We start from the raw sequence: 18113 nt of genomic DNA, 5'->3' as shown, positions 1-18113 counted from the left end.
TGAGTTAAAAATCTGTCATATCAGGAAAACAGAGCCCTGCCAGGGAAAACAGTCTAGTAAAAAAGGCTCACATTCCTTGAAACCAGAATTGTAAAATACGGTCAGGTCAGTGTTTATTCAGTCCATTTTTCCACTTGGAGGAAATTAAGGGAAAGGCACTGAAGACTCTGCAGTTACTTTAGAAAAATCACCCTTAAAGTCTTGTTAATTCAGGAAAATTCTAGCAGCACAGCTGACACTGAATAACTTCGTTATTTTATCATAGCTCACATCAGGTAAACATGTCATAAAATTTCGCAGTCAGACCTAATTTGCTTCAAAATATTATTCTTATTTTAAAAGCAAACTGGACTGAAAAGGGGAGTGACCTGGCTCTGGAAAATCTGCCCTGGTTTACTCTTTGGTAACTGAGCAAATCTTCCAAGAGAAAGGCTAGAGGTAAAAAAAATAAATAAATCATCATTATCATTAGATGTGTTTTCCTTTTTCCTCATAGAATCATAGAATGGCCTGGGTTGAAAAGGGCCACAATGGTCATCTCGTTTCAACCCCCTGCTGTGTGCAGGGTCACCAACCAGCAGACCAGGCTGCACAGAGCCACATCCAGCCTGGCCTTGAATGCCTCCGGGGATGGGGCATCCACAGCCTCCCTGGGCAACCTGTTCCAGTGCCTCACCACTCTCTGTGTGAAAAACTTCCTCCTAATATCTAATATTTTCAATGTAAATCAGTCTGCTTTCAAACTTAATTCTGAGAAACGCCACATTTAATTTATTTTATAATTGTTAGAAAGAAAAAAGACTTTCTTTACAGCTATTTACACTTGCGCACAATTTACGCTCTGCTTTGCAATCTTAGAAGTCTTTTGCAGAGCTGCAACTCCTCCAACAGAGGTCGCTGCCATACAATATGATCTGCCAGATGAAGGGAAGCTCCTAACAAATGCGCACATACCATCTCTGCTTTCATGTCAAGCAGCCAGCAATTCCCTTCCAGCCCAAATACTGCACTTAACCAGTTGGGACTGCTACAGCCCAATTGGCTGATGTCCAAGTTTGTTTGTTTGTTTAAATCTCAGCTTTCTTATCAAAAAGAATGTGAAAGGTACATAAAGAAGAAAAAACAAAAAATCCACATTCAAGGAGAGACCAGTAAAATTTACAAACTTAATTTACAAGGAAGTTTATTGTACATAAGATGGTATTAAAACTGTGCTATACTGCCATATTACTAAGTTTAATATTCCAAGGCTACCATCCTTTAGCTAATGTAGTTCAAGAGCTACCAAACTCCTTCCTTCATCCTCTCTCCCTCCTTCCCCCCCAAAAAAAAAAGCAAAGACCCCACACAACTAAAACACATTCGTGTTTTAGTCCTTTTCCTGCCAGATTTTCATCTGAGTGTAAAGAGAAAGAAAAAAAAAAAAAAGCAGTACAGAAACACCAAATCTGTAAACCTTACTCTTTTTTCCTGGACACTTAAGATATTTTCCATCTCTAACTTCAAAGTCCAAAAGAATTGATTCACCACATTTTAGTGTTGCACTTGTGAAAACACACTCTGCTGTGATCCTGCTCTTAATTGGGAAACATGTTTTCTTTCAAAGTGACTAAATTCCCATCTATGTTAATCAGACTGCCATAGACTGCAGTAACCAAGCTGGATGATTTCCCTTGAGGCTCTATCAAAGAACCTGGCCACTACTGCCATCTAATGTGCTACTGCAAGGAGTGCACTCAGCTGCACTGCTCTTGAAGTTCCAATTAAACATTCTGCTTGAGCTTGACTCTGAACTACTGCACAGAACCCCTTTAGTGCCTTGGCTCACATCTCTTACACTAACAATGTTATGATATTACCTAGGCATCAAGCTGATGGATATAAATATTCTTTTATATATTCTATCTGAAAAAGATTTCTTGGGCATGTCAGTATTGAAATGCAAATCTTGTGTGTATGGAGCCAGTGCTGACTGTCAATTTGATAACTCATTTCAGTGACACTTGCTCTGGGCTCCCGAGGAGGAAGAATCCCTCTGGCCTTCCAAATCACATAACTGGAAAGACATTTCAGGAAAGCTTTCTGATCAGCCTATAGAGCTTTCTTTTTCCAGGACATCAGTCAGACAAAATACGTTTGACCAATATGGAAGGCTATTGAAACACATCAGGACTTTTTCCCTTATTAGAAAGCAAGTGTGAAGATATAGATCATATTTGGTCTAGATTCTTCTAGCTGTACTTTTTCACTGCACTCTCCAATCACCTCTTGGCATTGTCTGCAGACATATGTCTGCTATTTTCTGGTGATATTGTACAACTGGCAATCCAGTAAGATCAGTACAGATATGCAGAATTCTACGTACTGATCTGATTCCTGCACCAGTTCATCAGTGAATTCTTCAAGCTCGTACCACCTTGCACCACAAAAACATTTGCTCTGATCTACCTGTCTGACTGAAAGGGAACTGAAGTCTCAAAATCAGTAGGTACTTCAGAGAAGGCCCTCCTTGGTTTAGCTATGAGAATGCAGAAATAATTTAACCTTTCAGGGAAGGACAACAGATTACAACAAGATCTGTTCTGGTGATATGACTACAAGGAAAGCTATCAAAGTACAATTCATTGAACCAGTCAGTAATCCAACACAAATAAACCATCTGGATTGCCATTTTGTTTGAATTACTCAAAAGACAGCTTTTAAAGCAAATGAAGATAAACTGGAATGAGAAAGAAGATCTTTGAATAAACAGTTTGAATGAACAAAGAAAAGGAATAAGTGATCAGTTCCCACAACGGAGAGGAGTCAGTGGAGGTCTGCAGGAATGCCATCCAATGTATTGGCAGACAAACTAAGAAGGATCAGAGCAGCAGGAAAATAACCAGCAGGCAAAATAGAAAAGAACCTCACAAGGCTAGTGCCACTTGACAATAAAACCTAACTGTGGAAGTGTGAAGTGATGTATCGAGGGAAAAACAACCTTAGTTTCATGCTTAAGATTATCAGCTCCAAGCTAGCTATTACAGTTCTGGAATGAGACCTTGGAGTCATGTTCAATTTAGATAAGGTTTGCATATAATTGGGCTCATGAGCAGCTAAAAGAAACACCAACTACATGTTCAAAAATAAGGAAACTCATTAATCAGCAACACATTTAAGGAAATTCAGGTCCCTAAAGCTCCTTAAGGATACGGAAGAACAGGAAAAAAGTTAATGAAGGAGTACATTGATGATTGAAACTATGATATGACTTCAACACAAGAAACAGTTTGGCTGTCTTTCACTTCTCACCTGAAAAAGAAATATTCAGAATTGAGAAAAATACAGAACTACACAATCACTGGAGATATGGAGAACACAAAGATGTAAAATGCAGGCTTTTAACGTGTGCCAGTTTCACTGAACAGAACTAAAAGAAATTAGGCTAAAGAATAAATAACAAGCTGATGACTCTTCCTATGCAGGTCGATTTGCATGGAAAGGGTACTACAAGCCTGCAGCAATTTTAGGGGAAAACAGGGACATATCTTGAACTGACAAACATTAGAAAACTGAATATAGTTAATAATTACATCTGACTTGAAAATAATACATTAGAACCATCACAAATACATTTTCTTCTCATTTCTGCTTTCCTAGACATCTGGTTACATTAAGGGTTCAAGTTTTACTAGATTTTCAGCTTCAACTTTTAACCTTATTCAGAAAGAGCCACCTGCTCTCATTCTTTGAGGCTTTCCACAATTTCCAGAACTTTACCATTGTTATCATAATGGTGTTTTCCCACTGAAAGTCTTGCTTGGGTAGGGCTTCTGCCAGTCCCTTCAAATCTCTTACTCTGCTGATTCCCAGCTGGTTTAAGATGCTGTCAAACATGGCAGCTGTTTTGTCTCAGCACAGCTGGAATAGGTTAAAACAATGGACAGAGAGCTGTTTAGGGCTGCTGATGTGGCCAACAACATCTCCACCTGTAAGGTATTTCCCTTCAACACCAGAAATATTGATGGTTCAAAGGAAAAAGAAATTTCTTGCCATATGATGTAGCTGTTCTCTGGACAGCCTTCCTCCTGAAGGCAGTACCATTTTCAGCATTGCCCTTGAGCTCTGCGAGATGCTCACCTTCCTGAGCAGCTGAAGCACAATCCCAGCAGAGTAATAAGTGAGTGTGAAAAAATGAGCAAAAGCAAGAGCACACACCCAGAGGGAAGTAAAAGGGTGATTCCTGAAGAAGGCATACTTGGCAAGATAGTACCCATTGCAAACACACACATACTCTAAAGGTTTGCACTAGTTGAAACTGTAACTTTGCTAACATACTTACCCATGACTTTGGCTGTAAATGCTACTGAATGAACCTGCTACTACTGCTAGCACTAAATGTTTTTTCAGAACTGGGAAAGTATTACCGTATGCCTGCCCCAATCCTTGACTCACAACTCCAAAGAGGCAAGACAGTAGGCTTGAGGGACTGTTTTTCTGATGTAGCATCACGATGAGCTCTCCTAAGAGCTACAACAAAAAATTTCATAAAAATCTCAACAAAAATCAGTGATTTTGGAAAACAATTATTTCAATATATACATCAGGTATGAAAACCAAGGGCAATTATTTTAGTGACATCTATAATAGCTTATATTCTTCATTTCTAAATGGGTTATTAAAAGTTTTAGACATGGAACTCCACGATGTTTTCCACCACTGTCAACAAAACTGACATGTCAACAAAAATGACAAATCAATTTAATCATCTCCTCAGAATTCAGTGAGCTTTTTACCGATTCATCAGAAGTGTAAGGTAAATAAATACTACTTCACATTTGGGAGCATTACCTTTCCAATGTGACAGATGAAAGATAGCTATGCTTGCACAGCACAATAAACATGAAATATAATACAAACTCCATGAAGTAGCTTAGGTAAGCAGAAATAATAAAACTACGTAAGGGAAAAAACTTCACATGAGCATTTGCCACCACTTCAGACTTTCAAACCTTCTCAGGGCCTTGGTTTCTGGTTCAAGGCACATGGTTCAGGAAAGATTTGAAGTTAAATAGTAACATTAATACAGATACAAAATCAGTATTGGTAAAAAAAAAAAAAAAAAAAAAAAAAAAGCCACATTATTTCTGCATTCAAATTTCCAAGAACTTTAAACACGATCTTCTAAGATAAGTTTTAAATAACAGAATGGCTTGTGTTGGAATGGATCTTGAAGATCATCCAGTTCCAACTTCTCTGCCATAAGCAGGGACACCTTCCAGCAGACCAGGCTGTCTGGGTCCCCCAACCAACGTGGCCTTGATTGCCTACAGAGATGGGGCATCCACAGCTCCCCTGGGCAGACTGCATCTTTAACCACAGAGAGAGATATACGGCCACGACAACCCAGGGAACACTTCAGGCTGGGGCAGAGTGGCTGGAACACTATGCAGAGGAAACAGACCTGAGGGTACTACTGGTCAGTGCTAGGCCAAACATGAGCCAGCAGTTCAGCAGTGTGCCCAGGTGACCAAGAAGATCGATGACATCCTGGCTTGTAACAGAAAAAGTGCACCCAGCAGGAGCAGGGAGGTGACTGTCCCTCAGAACTCAGCCCAGGTGAAACCACACCTCGAGTACTGTGTTCACTTTTGGGCTTCTCACTATAAGAAAGAGACCCTGGCACTGAGGCCCCAGAATGTATTCAGAGACGGGCAATAAGGCTGTGAGGGCTGTGGAGCACAAGACATGTGAGGATGGCTGAGAGAGCCAGGATTGTTCAGTCTGGAGAAGGCTCAGGGGTGACCTTGTAGCTCTCCACAACTACCTGAAGGGAGGCTGTGGTGAGGTGGGAGTCATCCTCCCACATAACCAGCAATAGGACTAGAGGGAATGGCCACAACCTGTGGCAGGGGAGATTCAGGTTGGATGTCAGAAAATACTTCTCTGAGAGAGTGCTCAGGTGCTGGAATGGGCTGCCCAGAGAGGTGGTGGAACGTTAAAGAAATGTTTAGATGTTGTACTGAGGAACATGGTTCAGTGGGAAATACTGGTGATAGATGGACAGTTGGACTGGATGATCTTATATGTCTTTTCCAACCTTGGTGAGTCTATGATTCTACACTGGCCTACAGATCAAAGTTGTCAAAATAAACATAACAATTCTGCAGAAGTAGCTTTTACAACTTGGAGAAAATAAGTACTTGAAGAGAAAACTGCTGGTATTCAGCATGGTTCATTTTCCTGCCCATATTACACAGTTTTAATTCAGGAGAGTTTTCAAGCAGGTTAAGTTTCAGTTCTTACCTACAGCCAGTGCTGCACTCTGTTCTTGGCCTCCACTCTGTTTCAAAAGAAGAACAGATTATAAAAATACATTCTTTTGCACCTAAAGTCTTCAGTGTAATGCTATGCAGCCCTACAAAAGTAAACACACATCTGTTTCAGACATTGCACCCTTCTTCAGAATCTACTTCTTAACTATGGTTCTGGACTCATATGCCACTTTGACTTTAGAACAATTCTGCATTCTTGTCTTTTAATGCAACTTTCAATCTCAAGGCATATAAACAGGGAACACAATCACTGAATCAAGAACTTGCTTCTAGGAAAACAGGCTGCTGGTGATAGGTAATTTGAAAGAACACATACTGTAACAAATTTAATAACTAGAAGGTCAAAGCTACAATAGAAAAAACACATTTAGATTCCCCTGAATTCCACTTACCCTAACTGGATAACCTTACCAATATTTTTTTCCCCTCCCCATGACAGTAGACTGCTAAATTCCTATTTTGAGACAAAGCAACTAACAACAAAACTGGAAAACGCTGATTATGTACAGGTCAGGGCCGAACACAGTGCATGTTGTTAACAGGTATCAAAACAAAAGACCCAACAACAATACACCTTCAAAAAGCTCCGTTCCTGACAGAAGAGGAAAACGATATAAAAACCAAATAGATGAATGCTAACATTTAACAACACAGAAGTTTCTACCTGAAACCAGACTTTCCTGTAGTCAGTAACACCAATTAAGATGATTCTGACTGAAAGTTAATTAAGTTCATTGAGCTATTAACAATCAGTACAAGTCCAAACTCATTACAATGACTACACTATATAAATAAATATGAAAACAGTAAAAAACCACAACAGCAGCAAAGGCAGGGATTTTTAAAAAAAGCTTTTCCAAAAGCATTAATTGATTGTTATACACACACCTGGAAGCTTCCAACTAATAGAATTATAAGAAAAATCACAAACTGATCAGCTCTTTACATCTTTTCAGACAGAATATTGCATTTATCATCATGAGCACTTCATACTGTTAAGAAAGGCATGCTGATGCTCAGATAGTTTGTCCTGAGTGAAAAAATGAGTGAAAGCTGATTATAAACACACGCAGTCTTTCCAGGACTCTTATGCTAAGGAAGGCAGAGGACAGACGTTTAGAGCCATCAGGCAGAAGGGAAACAACTAGGAAAGCTCTAACTCTGTTAGATCAGTACCAAATAACAGACAAAAAGATGCTAGTACAGGAATCTACTAATTGGATTCCCATATTTTTCACAAAATTATGGACTCATTTAAGTTGAAACAGACCTTCAAGATCACCAAGTTCCACAAACAATCTGACCCATGGAGTCCCATCGCTAACTCATGTCCCTTAGTGTCACATTCACATGCCTCTTAAATACCTCCAGGTATGGGGACTCCATCACTTCCCTGGGAAGCCCATTCCAACGCTTGAGCACTTTCTCCGTGAAGGAGGGAGTTAAACTGGATTCTGGGAAGAATTTGTGGCCATTTCCTCACATCCAGATACCCTCTTCACTGCAGCCTTCTTTCAGGTAGCTGTAGAGAACAACGAGCTCTCACCTCAGACTCCTTTTCTTCAAACTAAGCAGCTTCTGCTGCTTCTCCTAGTTCTTGTTCTCCAGTCTTTTCACCACACTGTATACGATCGAGCAGCTCCACATTCTCCTTTTAGTGAGAGGCCCAAAACTGAACACAAATTCAAGATATGGTCTCACAAGTGTCACATACAAGGGCACAATCCCCTCCCTGGTCCTGCTGGCCAAGGTATTTCTGCCAGGATTCCATTGGCTTTCTTGTCCACCTGGGCACAGTGCTGGCTCACATTCAGCTGGCTGTGCACCAGCATCCTCAGATCCAAATTTAGTACCAATCAGTATGCCTCCATGCAAAACAGACTGAGCACATCTGATGCTATGAACTTTGCTTACACTGGCATGCTGACAGTAATGAAATCGTATAGTGCAAAAATCAAATATCACATAATACTCTAAGTTTTAACGTTTGCACAAAGCTATATAATAAAGCATCGTCTAAATTAGTAAGGACTAGATTTGTACATCCCTAGTTGTCAGTGAGGAATCATCACTGAACATCCATTAAAGTGACAGGATGTCAGATTAGAGGTGTGATGGATTTCTTACATGATTAAATTTGTTCTTCCAGAAGCACCTCAGTTCAGACACAAGAGTATCTGAATAAGGAACCAACTGTCAGCTTCAGAGGGCATCACCTCTGTTGTCCCACTTAGTGGAGATGACCTGTAATATATGAGCTCCCATCTGACTGTGATTCTCAAGGTTTGGAAGAATACTAACAGGCATAAAACAAGGCATCTACTACATAATAAGTAGTGAAAAAATAATATTTTTTCCTAGATTTTGCAACTCTGATTCAGCCAAGTACTGAATGTTATGTCGCAGAGAACGCAGAAACACAGAACTGTAGGGATTGGAATGGACCTTTAGATATCACCGAGTCCAACCTCTCTTGCAAAGCAGCCCCCCTACAAAAGGGACAGATAGATGTCCAGGCAAGTCTTGAATATCTCCAGAGAAAGAAGAATCTATAAACTCCCTGGGCAGCCTCTTCCAGTACTCCACCACTCTCACTGTGAAGAAGTTCCTTTGCATATTGGTACAGAACTTCACATGTTCCAGTTTATGGCCATTTTCCCTTGTCCTGTCCCCACAGACTGTTGAATAGAGGTTGGCCATGTCTCTTGGACTCCTACACTCAAGACATTATGAGCATTAATAAGATCACCTCCAGGTCTTCTTTTCTCAAGGCTGAACAGACCCAGGTCACTCAGCCTTTCTTCAATGGAGAGATGCTCCAGGCATTTTATCATCTTTGTGGCCCCCAACTGGACGCTCTCCAGGGAATCCCCATCTTTTTTGTATCAGGGAGCCCAAAACTGGCCACAGTACTTCAGGTAAGGCCTGACCACGGCAGAGCAGAGGGGAAGGATCACCTCCCTTGACCTGCTGGTCATGTTCCTTTCAATGCACCCCAGGATCCCACTGGCATTCTTGGCCACCAAGGCACACTGCTGGCTCACGGCCAACATGTCACCCACCAGGACTCCCAGGTCCTTCTACACAGAGCTCCTCTCCAGGAAGTCATGCCCCAACCTGTACCGATACTTGTGGTTATTCCTTCCCAGGTGCAAGACTTTACACCTGCTTTTGTTAAACCCCATCTGGTTTATTGCTGCCCAGCTCTCCAGTCCATCCAGGTCTTGCTGAATGGCAGCACAGCCTTCAGGCGTGTCAGCCATTCCTCCCAGCTTTGTATCATCTGCGTACTTGCTGAGGGTGGACATAACCCCCTCATCAAGGTTGTCGATGAAGTTAAAGACAAGCAGCTGCTAAGAAAAACTGCTTATTATTCAACAGGTTAACAGCTCACGGATTATTTAGTTTTTTAAATAAAGAGACAAACAGCAGAAAAAGTGATGCATCTCATTTCTGGAGCCTTTATTATGCAGAGGCATAACACCTCTTGGTCTGCAAACTAACTTCAACACAGCAGAAAGAGGCTAAAGCACATGTGCTAACCTCTGATGCCAGCTAGAAACTGAAATAGTTATCAGGACAGTTGGGAAATGGATGGGGAAAAGCACTGATAGATTGAGACAGGTAGTGAATCACCCAGTCAGTAAAGGCCTGGAGCTGACTGAAGTCAAACATTACTCAAATGTAAGATGAACTAAGTAAACTTCGCATCTTGTGGACAATGGATTTTGAAAAGACTAGTAACAGGCCAGCTACTGAATAAACTCTAGGTTTGGGGTATCCATCTCAGATTGGAACTGATACTGCTCAGCATGGAAAGATTTCAGAAGAGGTTCACCAGTAACTTCCAGTAAGGAATCAACATCATCTGCTCAGCTCCCATGGAACTTACAGAGCAGTCCCCACACATAAGCACAGCTTTGGCAGCAAGCATAGCAAATTTTTATGTATAAGAAAGGTGACTTTGCAGCTCTCTAACATTTGCATGCTACTGCCTATTAAGAACTCCAAACATCAAGCACAAAGAAACCAGTTTTCTAGTAAGAACCTAAATTACTTTCTTTGTACTAGATTGGTGCACCACAGCTCATAAGGAAACTTAAACAAAAGAATTACCTCATGAAGCCATAAAGCTTACAGAACTATCAAAGAAAGCTCACACAGAATCCCTGTACTTCATATGAAGCATAAGGCACCCAGGCTTTAGTATTCTTCAGAGAATAACTCACTTTGCTACCTTCACAGAGAAAAATGTTTAAATTACTCACTTGAAGTTCAAGATCACACTGGGATCTCCCCTGCTAAATATTGCCAACTGGGGCCTTGCGCAAGCCAGAGATGGACCATGGTAGGCATATTCTGAGTCACATCACAGTGATGAGAACAGGACCTAGCTTAAAAACAGCACTGCTCAGGCATTTTGCACATAATCCTGCTCTACTGCTTCAGATACAAGCTTGAAATTAACTCCAAACACTGGTTACTCTTATAACTGGAAGTACACACTGAAAATACGAGAACAAGCCCAGTTCAATACAGAACTGCAAGTCAAATACATCCCACGTGTTGTGGGTATTGAAAAAAAGAACAGTAAGAAATTTTTAGCAATAAAACTTGATTTTTTACCTCAGTAAAAATAACAGATGGCTAAGCTACAGAAAATAAATCATAGCTAAGATCACGTTTCACAAAGTTTCAGGGCATCAGCAGTTGAACCGAGATTCAATGCTAGGTGGACACAGACTCCCATACTAACATCTGTGATGCTAAAAAGATCCTGCGAGAACTGCATGGCAAACTGCAGTGGTAGTATATCACTGCTACAAATTCATCCCAGTTCTTCTGACAAAGCAAACCTAGTAGTAGCCTGCTATGAAAGTACCTTTCTGACCACAGGCTGGAGAAAGGTCAGGATCCTTTTTCCTCTGCTGCCTTCTTATTACCCTTCTAAAGCTAAATTGTATCTTTATAGTTCATGTTACACTAAGCCCTTCACAAATGTATGTCATTTCTCAATACTGTTTGATACTATTACATATTACTTGCTACACTCAAAGCTGTACTAAGCATATTTCAAGGCCAGGCTGGATGGGGCTTGGAGCAACCTGGTCTAGTGGGACGTGCCCTTGCCTATAGCGGGGAGTTGGAACTAGATGATCTTAAAGGGCCCTTCCAACCCAAACCATTCTATGATATAATTTTACGACAAAGATGGTAGTCTGATATGAAAGCTTTCTTGGACTGTGTTACACACCTGGCAAAAGCACGTGAAACTTTTTGTCCTCTGTTTGCTGAGAAAAATCCATTTACATCAACATAACTGACGGGCTGTGCAGCTGTATTAGCATTCAGCACTTCATCCAAACATGCTGTTAAGCTCAGGCTCATATGTCCATCTAGAAGCTTAGTTAACTACTCAGCATCTCAACTTCCTTAAAACTAAGTCCAAAGACTTGGCTTCAAGTAATGTGGCAGAGAGCTATCAGGTTTGCTTTGAATAAAATATTTCAAGGAAGTTGAAGTGCTGCACTACAGACTCAAAAGGGGGGGAGGGGAAAGGATGTCAATGTTTACTTAGGAAAGAAACCTAAGTTGAAGTCCGAGTACAAAGAATCTTTTACCCAAATGAAAAAGTTAATATCCAAACAACCCTTAAGACTTCTCTAAGCAAGTGAGGATATTCACTATTAGACAATGAGAAAACCAAACCAGGGCTTTTAGGAAAAGAAACTGGCCTTTCAGAGAAAAAAAAAACTGAGTTGGGTGTGGGGGAGCATGGCGTAGGTCACAGGAGCTGTTATATTCCAGGCTGAGCATCTACATGTTTTACTGCATAGAGGGAGGTTAAAAAAAAAAGGCACGCAGTAAGTTTTGAAGCAAGTCCTATGCTCAATATAGTCAATTATACAAACAACTGAAGTGCTAATTCTGGTGGCATATCATGTCCTGCATTTCTTTCAAACTATCCTAAGTTTAAATTCTGAAGAGTTTTAGCACCACATACTACACCCAAGCAGAATTTTGAAGAGATATCTAGCATTTGTGTTTCCCCCCCTCCAAAAAGTATTCAAGGTATTCAGTACCTTTATAGCATCAGGTGATGCTGCTATCTACTGCACATCTAACTTCCCTATAGCTACTTAACATTGCTATTTTTCTGCAATTAATGCTTCCTTTGAAGTTACACCGTTAACACCCATTTGTGAAGTGTTTCTGAATACCAGCCAAGTGATTCAACAACTCTCTATGTGAGCCATATAAAAGATGCAGGTTTTTTTTAAATATGACAGTTATAGAGAAAGTTCTGACTCACCCATGTCAGAACAACAGAACAAAACCCTAGTCTGTCCCAGGAAGTTTGCTGTGATACTCATACACTTGTATATGTCAAGAAAGCCTTTCCTTTCAAAATTATTTATTAGCACACATTATCAGATCCAAGCAACCTAAGAATCTGTAGCTCCATTCAGTAACATTTCAGAACGGCCCTTAAAAAAAAAAAAAAAAGTCACCTAGACTTTTCTTACTCCAAGTATAGAACTACACTACGACTATACATCAACAGTAGGGAACCTCTTTTTACTGACTGCTTTCCTTTTGATGAATTTTAATCTATAATCCTCAGTACAATTAGAAATTGAGAGCTGAAATGACCCAACAGGTAGAACTGTAGGATGAATCCAGACCAAAGCAGATTAGGCTGGAACTAAAGTACCAGAGGCAGCATGCACAAGCTAGAGGCAATACCATGCAGGAGCCCAACCACGTGGCACAGCCCTGGAAGAGCAGTCTGTGGTGCTAGCAGTGTCCACAGCAGCTCCACATGAGCAGCTGCTGCACTATGCTTCAGCCTGGAGAAGAGAAGGCTGCAGAGTGACCTCATTGCAGCCTTTCAGTATTTTAAAGGGAGCCTTCAAACAGGAGGGGAATCAACTCTTTGAAAGGGTAGATAACTGCAGGAGAAGGGGAAATAGTTTTAAGTTGAAGGAGGAAAGATTTAGGTTGGATATCAGGGGGAAGTTCTTTACAGAGAGAGTGGTGAGGTGCTGGAACAGGCTGCGGATGCCCCATCCCTGGAGGTGTTCAAGGCCAGGTTGGATGGGGCCCTGGGCAGCCTGGTCTAATATTAAATGGGGAGACTGGGGGCCCTGCCTGTGGTGGGGGGGGGTGGGGTGGGGAGGGGATGGTTGGAGACTCATGATCCTTGATGTCCTTTCCAACCCGGGCCATTCTGGGTGATTCCACACTGAGAGTCCCGAGAGCACCTCTGGTCCGCTCAGCTCTGCCTGCAGTTCCAACTTGTCTTCTGTACTGAAAGAGCAACTGAAAGTAGCAACTGTTTCAGCTAAAATTAAAATAAAGGAGGCTTATCAGATCTGCTGAACAGTAATATTCTACTAGCAGAAGATCAGGACCCAACAAAAAGAAAAGCAGGCAATCATATGGCAGCAAACACTGATAAATGAGAATACTCGAAGCAATCATAGCAATCACATTTGTCCAGAAAGGAAGAATCTAGTCAGATCATTTTAACCTGTGACCTCAACTGCTTATTGAGCAGCACAGAAGATGAAAGCATGCACAGAAGTTGCATAATGCAGGGTAGCAAACATAAGACAGAATATGGGAATACTGAAGCCTGGGTTTAGCTTCCAGGGACTGTTACGTGTATTAAACAGCTTTATCAAATAGACAGAGAAAAAAACAAGGAGCCATAGGACAGGGTTATAATTGCTGCACTGCGATTTAATGATACTGAGCAGAACATTTCTGCTCAGTAATTTCCAAAACTACTTCCAAGATGAGATTAAAAAAGGAAAAAAAAAATAAAACTGCAGTTGTGGCAAAGCATTAGGCTGAGCATTAACGCACTCAGAAGGAGCATGTGTGAGCAATCCAGATCCCTATGGTGCTTTTAAAAAAGTAAAAAACATGTAAAAACTAAAAATTTCCTTTAACAAGCATTTAGAACGTCCTCCTGTAACTCAGGAAGCGAAAAAAGCAACATCTGACATCAGCCTAATAGAACAGACCCTATAAAACGCAATGCGAAATCTCAATCACCAGTATCAACAAACAGCTTTTCATTAGAGCAACATTTGGCCCGAGAAAAGTTTACATATTTTGCAGGTCTGTTTAAAAGTGACTTTTTGAGAAGTCAAAACAACCCTTAAATTAATGACTTTGATTTGAAAGTTCATTGAACAAACAGAACCAAACAGTTGGTGTTGTCCTGAGCGATTATTTACAGGTGAAGAAAAAGAGCAGCTTTTCCTACATAAACAAAACAGCACAGCTCGAGGCTCCAGCAGAACACGGGGCCTGCTACAAGACTTTAAATCAGATTCAAAACTCACCTCTTTTTCAACTTACTCGACTAAGTGATGAAGCACAACTGCTACATAGAGTATTCTGGAACAGCTCTAAGGTTGATGAGTCAAAACCCTGTCACTGATCATTTGCAGGTTATTACTACCTTCATTCAAGGTTTTAAATAATTCTATGTCTGCTGTGAGAGAAAAGATACCATGTTACACTGCATCAGCAAGGCAGACTATTAATATTCATTACTGATGGGTACCTGTTAAGACTTTAACAACAGGATTGCACAGAAGCATTTAAGCCTTCAATCTATTCCCATGCTATTGGAATCAGCCACATTAAGCCACATGAAACAAGGCCTATGATAAAACCCAGCAAATAAACAGGAGACAGCTCAGTTAGACCAAAAGGCTGTCAGCCATTCCTCTTTCTTGCTTCAGACAGCAGCAGTAACACAAAATAAATGCACGCTGGTAAAACATGGTAGAATTCCTGATTGTTTTATTTGAAATATTTTCTAAGTAAGCAATACCAGAAAAGATGTGTTAACTCACCATCATTTTCTAGGTAAAACTTCAACAAACCCACTATCATACAGACAACAAATCAATTTGAGCTCATCTGAACTGCAATTTGTAAGCAAACCTACCACAGTATATTCAGAGCAACACTACCAACAGATTTTATTCTTTTTTTTCAACTTGTGGCTCAAATGGGAAGTAAAGGTGGTTTCAGTTGTCAGAAAGACATTCATTTTTCTTTCTGTATTTACAGTGTATGACCTCATTGTGATTGATCAGTCTGTCATCCTGGTGGTTCTCACCCTTTCCTACTGCTGCTATCTGGTAGTTCTGCAGTGAAAGCTTTTCTTGCTTGTAGCACTTGGAGTTCCACTATCTCTAAATTCATTACGTGAGGCTGTCCCAAATGGAAAACTTTCTGAAAGAGCACATTAAGAGCTCCAGGTTGTTTTTTTTTTTTGTTTGTTTTTTGGTTTTTTTTGTTTTTTTTTTTTTTTAAACACTTATTTCCTTGTTTAGTAGAGGAAACATTTGGCACTGACCAAAACAGAACAGAACATTGCTTTCTACCTCCAGCAGCACATTAAGTTTTGCATAAACTTCCTGACAGTCAAAGACACGCAGAAGTCTATAACACTACAGCCTAATTCAAGAAAAATCCATCTTCTGGATCACATCCCTCACTACTAACCTTTCGTAGGCACACAGGTATTGGGACAGTTAGAAAAACTTCCCCTGTTCAAGTCTAGTGCTTTCCTGCTCTACCTACTGTAGAGAACCTGCATTTAGCACGGGGAGATGCTCAACCTCCAGAAGTCCCTTACGACACCTATGTACGATTCTATGATATCAGGGGATTTACACTTAACAGCAGAAATAATTACTGAAGGAATTTTAAAGATTCTACCCCCAAGCAAGCAGAACATATGAAATTATGTCAGCCAGATAAATGCTACTCTTGTAAGAGCTATTCAAGCCACAACAAAGCGTTCTCAAAATTAATACTAAGGTGACACGTAGGTATTTGCTTCCACTTTGCAAACAAAATACTGAAGGTGTTTCCAAATTGATTAAAATTAACATAAATGCAGAACCTGTTAATCCACAAACAGTGCAATATCAGTGCTGGGGCAGACACCACAACACACTGAACACTTTACTTGAAACACCTCCCCATTGTCATTCCACCATAATTACAGGGGAACCATTCTAAGTTGCACAGAATGATTTTGATGTTTTCAAGCATGTAAACAAATTCAAGCTGCAGGTGAGAGAATGCAGCTATAAATTAAGAATGAATAATTATCAGAGGTTACACTCAGAAGTAGGAGATAGATATCAAGATTTGTATGAGCGATTGGCACTCGAAAAATAATCCTTTATAAGGTAACATTCTGAAAAAATTACCACCAGAAAAATAAGGCAACCACTAAAATTTTAGATGTCTTTAGAGTCTGTGATAACGAACTTCTGAAACATAGCCAAAAGAACATGTGTATCTAGAACACTGTCTGGATAAAATAGGCTCATGTGCATCTCGTAGGGACACTCGGTCTGCCCCACACTACGAAATATTCAGTCAGTTGCAGCTTTCTCAGCACCAAGATCCACCAAGATCCAGCAAGATAAAGGCACTCTTCCCCAAGCAACGTGGTTTTCATAAATCCCATTCTCTCTTCAGCATATTCCCAGAGATGGGGGCTGAGCTGAGAACTGGGTCAGGTCTAAAATGTGCTACAGCTCATTATGTCTCACCTGCTGTTCTCCCAGACTAAAACTAATGCTGGAAACAGCGAAATCAAGTTTAAACACACTACCTCTGAGCTAATAAATCCTGCCTGGTCTTAAAGGTCCATAAATACTGAAGGCAGATGACTATTCTACTACAACTGCAGACAAAGAGCTCAATTCTGGAACTACTCAGTTTCACTCAACTGTTTTAAGTTCTCTTGGTAAGGGATGGGAGTGACGGTGTGGGAAGGGAAGCAGAAGTGAGAAAATGGACAGCTGGCCCCCAGCAATTCCTTCACTGCTAGGCCAATGAGCTTTTCAGTTCTCTGTATATGCCGAGCTGTACACTCAAATTTACGTAGACATGTGTAATTCGTTCATACCACAGAATGGCTTAGGTTGGAAAGGACCTTAAAGATCACTCACAAGCTGTAAGCAAGGATGCCAGCCACCAGACCAGGCTGCCCAGGATCCCACCCAAGCTGGCCTTGAATGCCTCTAGGGATGAGGCATGCACCGTCTGTCCGAAAAACTTGCTCCAATGCCTCACCACTCTTTTGGTAAAAATTTCCCCTCAAAATCTAACAAAAAGCTCCTCTCTTTTAGTTTAAAACAATTCCTGCTTGCCCCAGTGCTATCTGTCCATGTAAGGAGTTGGTCTCCTCGTGATTATAAGCTCCTTTTACAGCATTGGAAAGGCCACAATGAGGTCTCCCCAGAGTCTTCTCTTCTACAGGCTGAACAAAACCAGTTCACTCTACCTTTCTTCATAGAAGTGCCCAGCACTTTGATTATCTGCATGGCCCTCTTCTGGACCTGTTGCAACAGCTTCACATCCTTTCTGTAATGGGGGTCCCTGGCCTGGACACAGTACTCCAAGTGGGGCCTCATGAGGGCAAAGCAGAGCAAGACAGACACCTCCTCACCTTGCTTATGGCCATCCTTCTTTTGATGCAGCCCAGGATACAGTTGGCTTTCCTGGCTGCAAGAATGCACTGCTGGCTTAATGATTATAATCTGATAATAATAACAGTGCTGTTCAAAACTGGTGGTAAGAATACAGTGTTTCAGTATCTCAAGCTGTGACTGCTACAACTGCAGGTACCTTTTGTGGTAAACTGAAGGGACAAAGCTTTAAACTGGGAGTATGGGAAGCAGTTTCATACACATTTTAGAGTCTATTTTTTTATTTAAACACAGAGCTAGGCATGAAAGTTCATCAAGG

General features: G+C 40.8%; 1 protein-coding gene across 1 annotated transcript in view; it reads right to left on the bottom strand.

The window, feature by feature from the left end:
- The window catches only part of CYRIB (CYFIP related Rac1 interactor B), a 74164-nt gene that overhangs the window by 22793 nt on the left and 33258 nt on the right, over nt 1-18113 (bottom strand). Inside the window, 2 exon segments of the mRNA XM_042809060.1 lie at nt 4407-4509; nt 6286-6322. Of these exon segments, the coding sequence (XP_042664994.1) occupies nt 4407-4509; nt 6286-6322 (140 nt within the window).

Source organism: Centrocercus urophasianus, unplaced genomic scaffold (genome assembly GCF_019232065.1).
Source record: "Centrocercus urophasianus isolate 14NV4802_14NV808 unplaced genomic scaffold, USGS_Curo_1.0 seq_11, whole genome shotgun sequence".
NCBI classification, from domain to species: domain Eukaryota; kingdom Metazoa; phylum Chordata; class Aves; order Galliformes; family Phasianidae; genus Centrocercus; species Centrocercus urophasianus.
The sequence above is the reverse complement of the archived record's forward strand: the minus strand, read 5'-3'. Positions and strand labels throughout refer to the sequence as shown.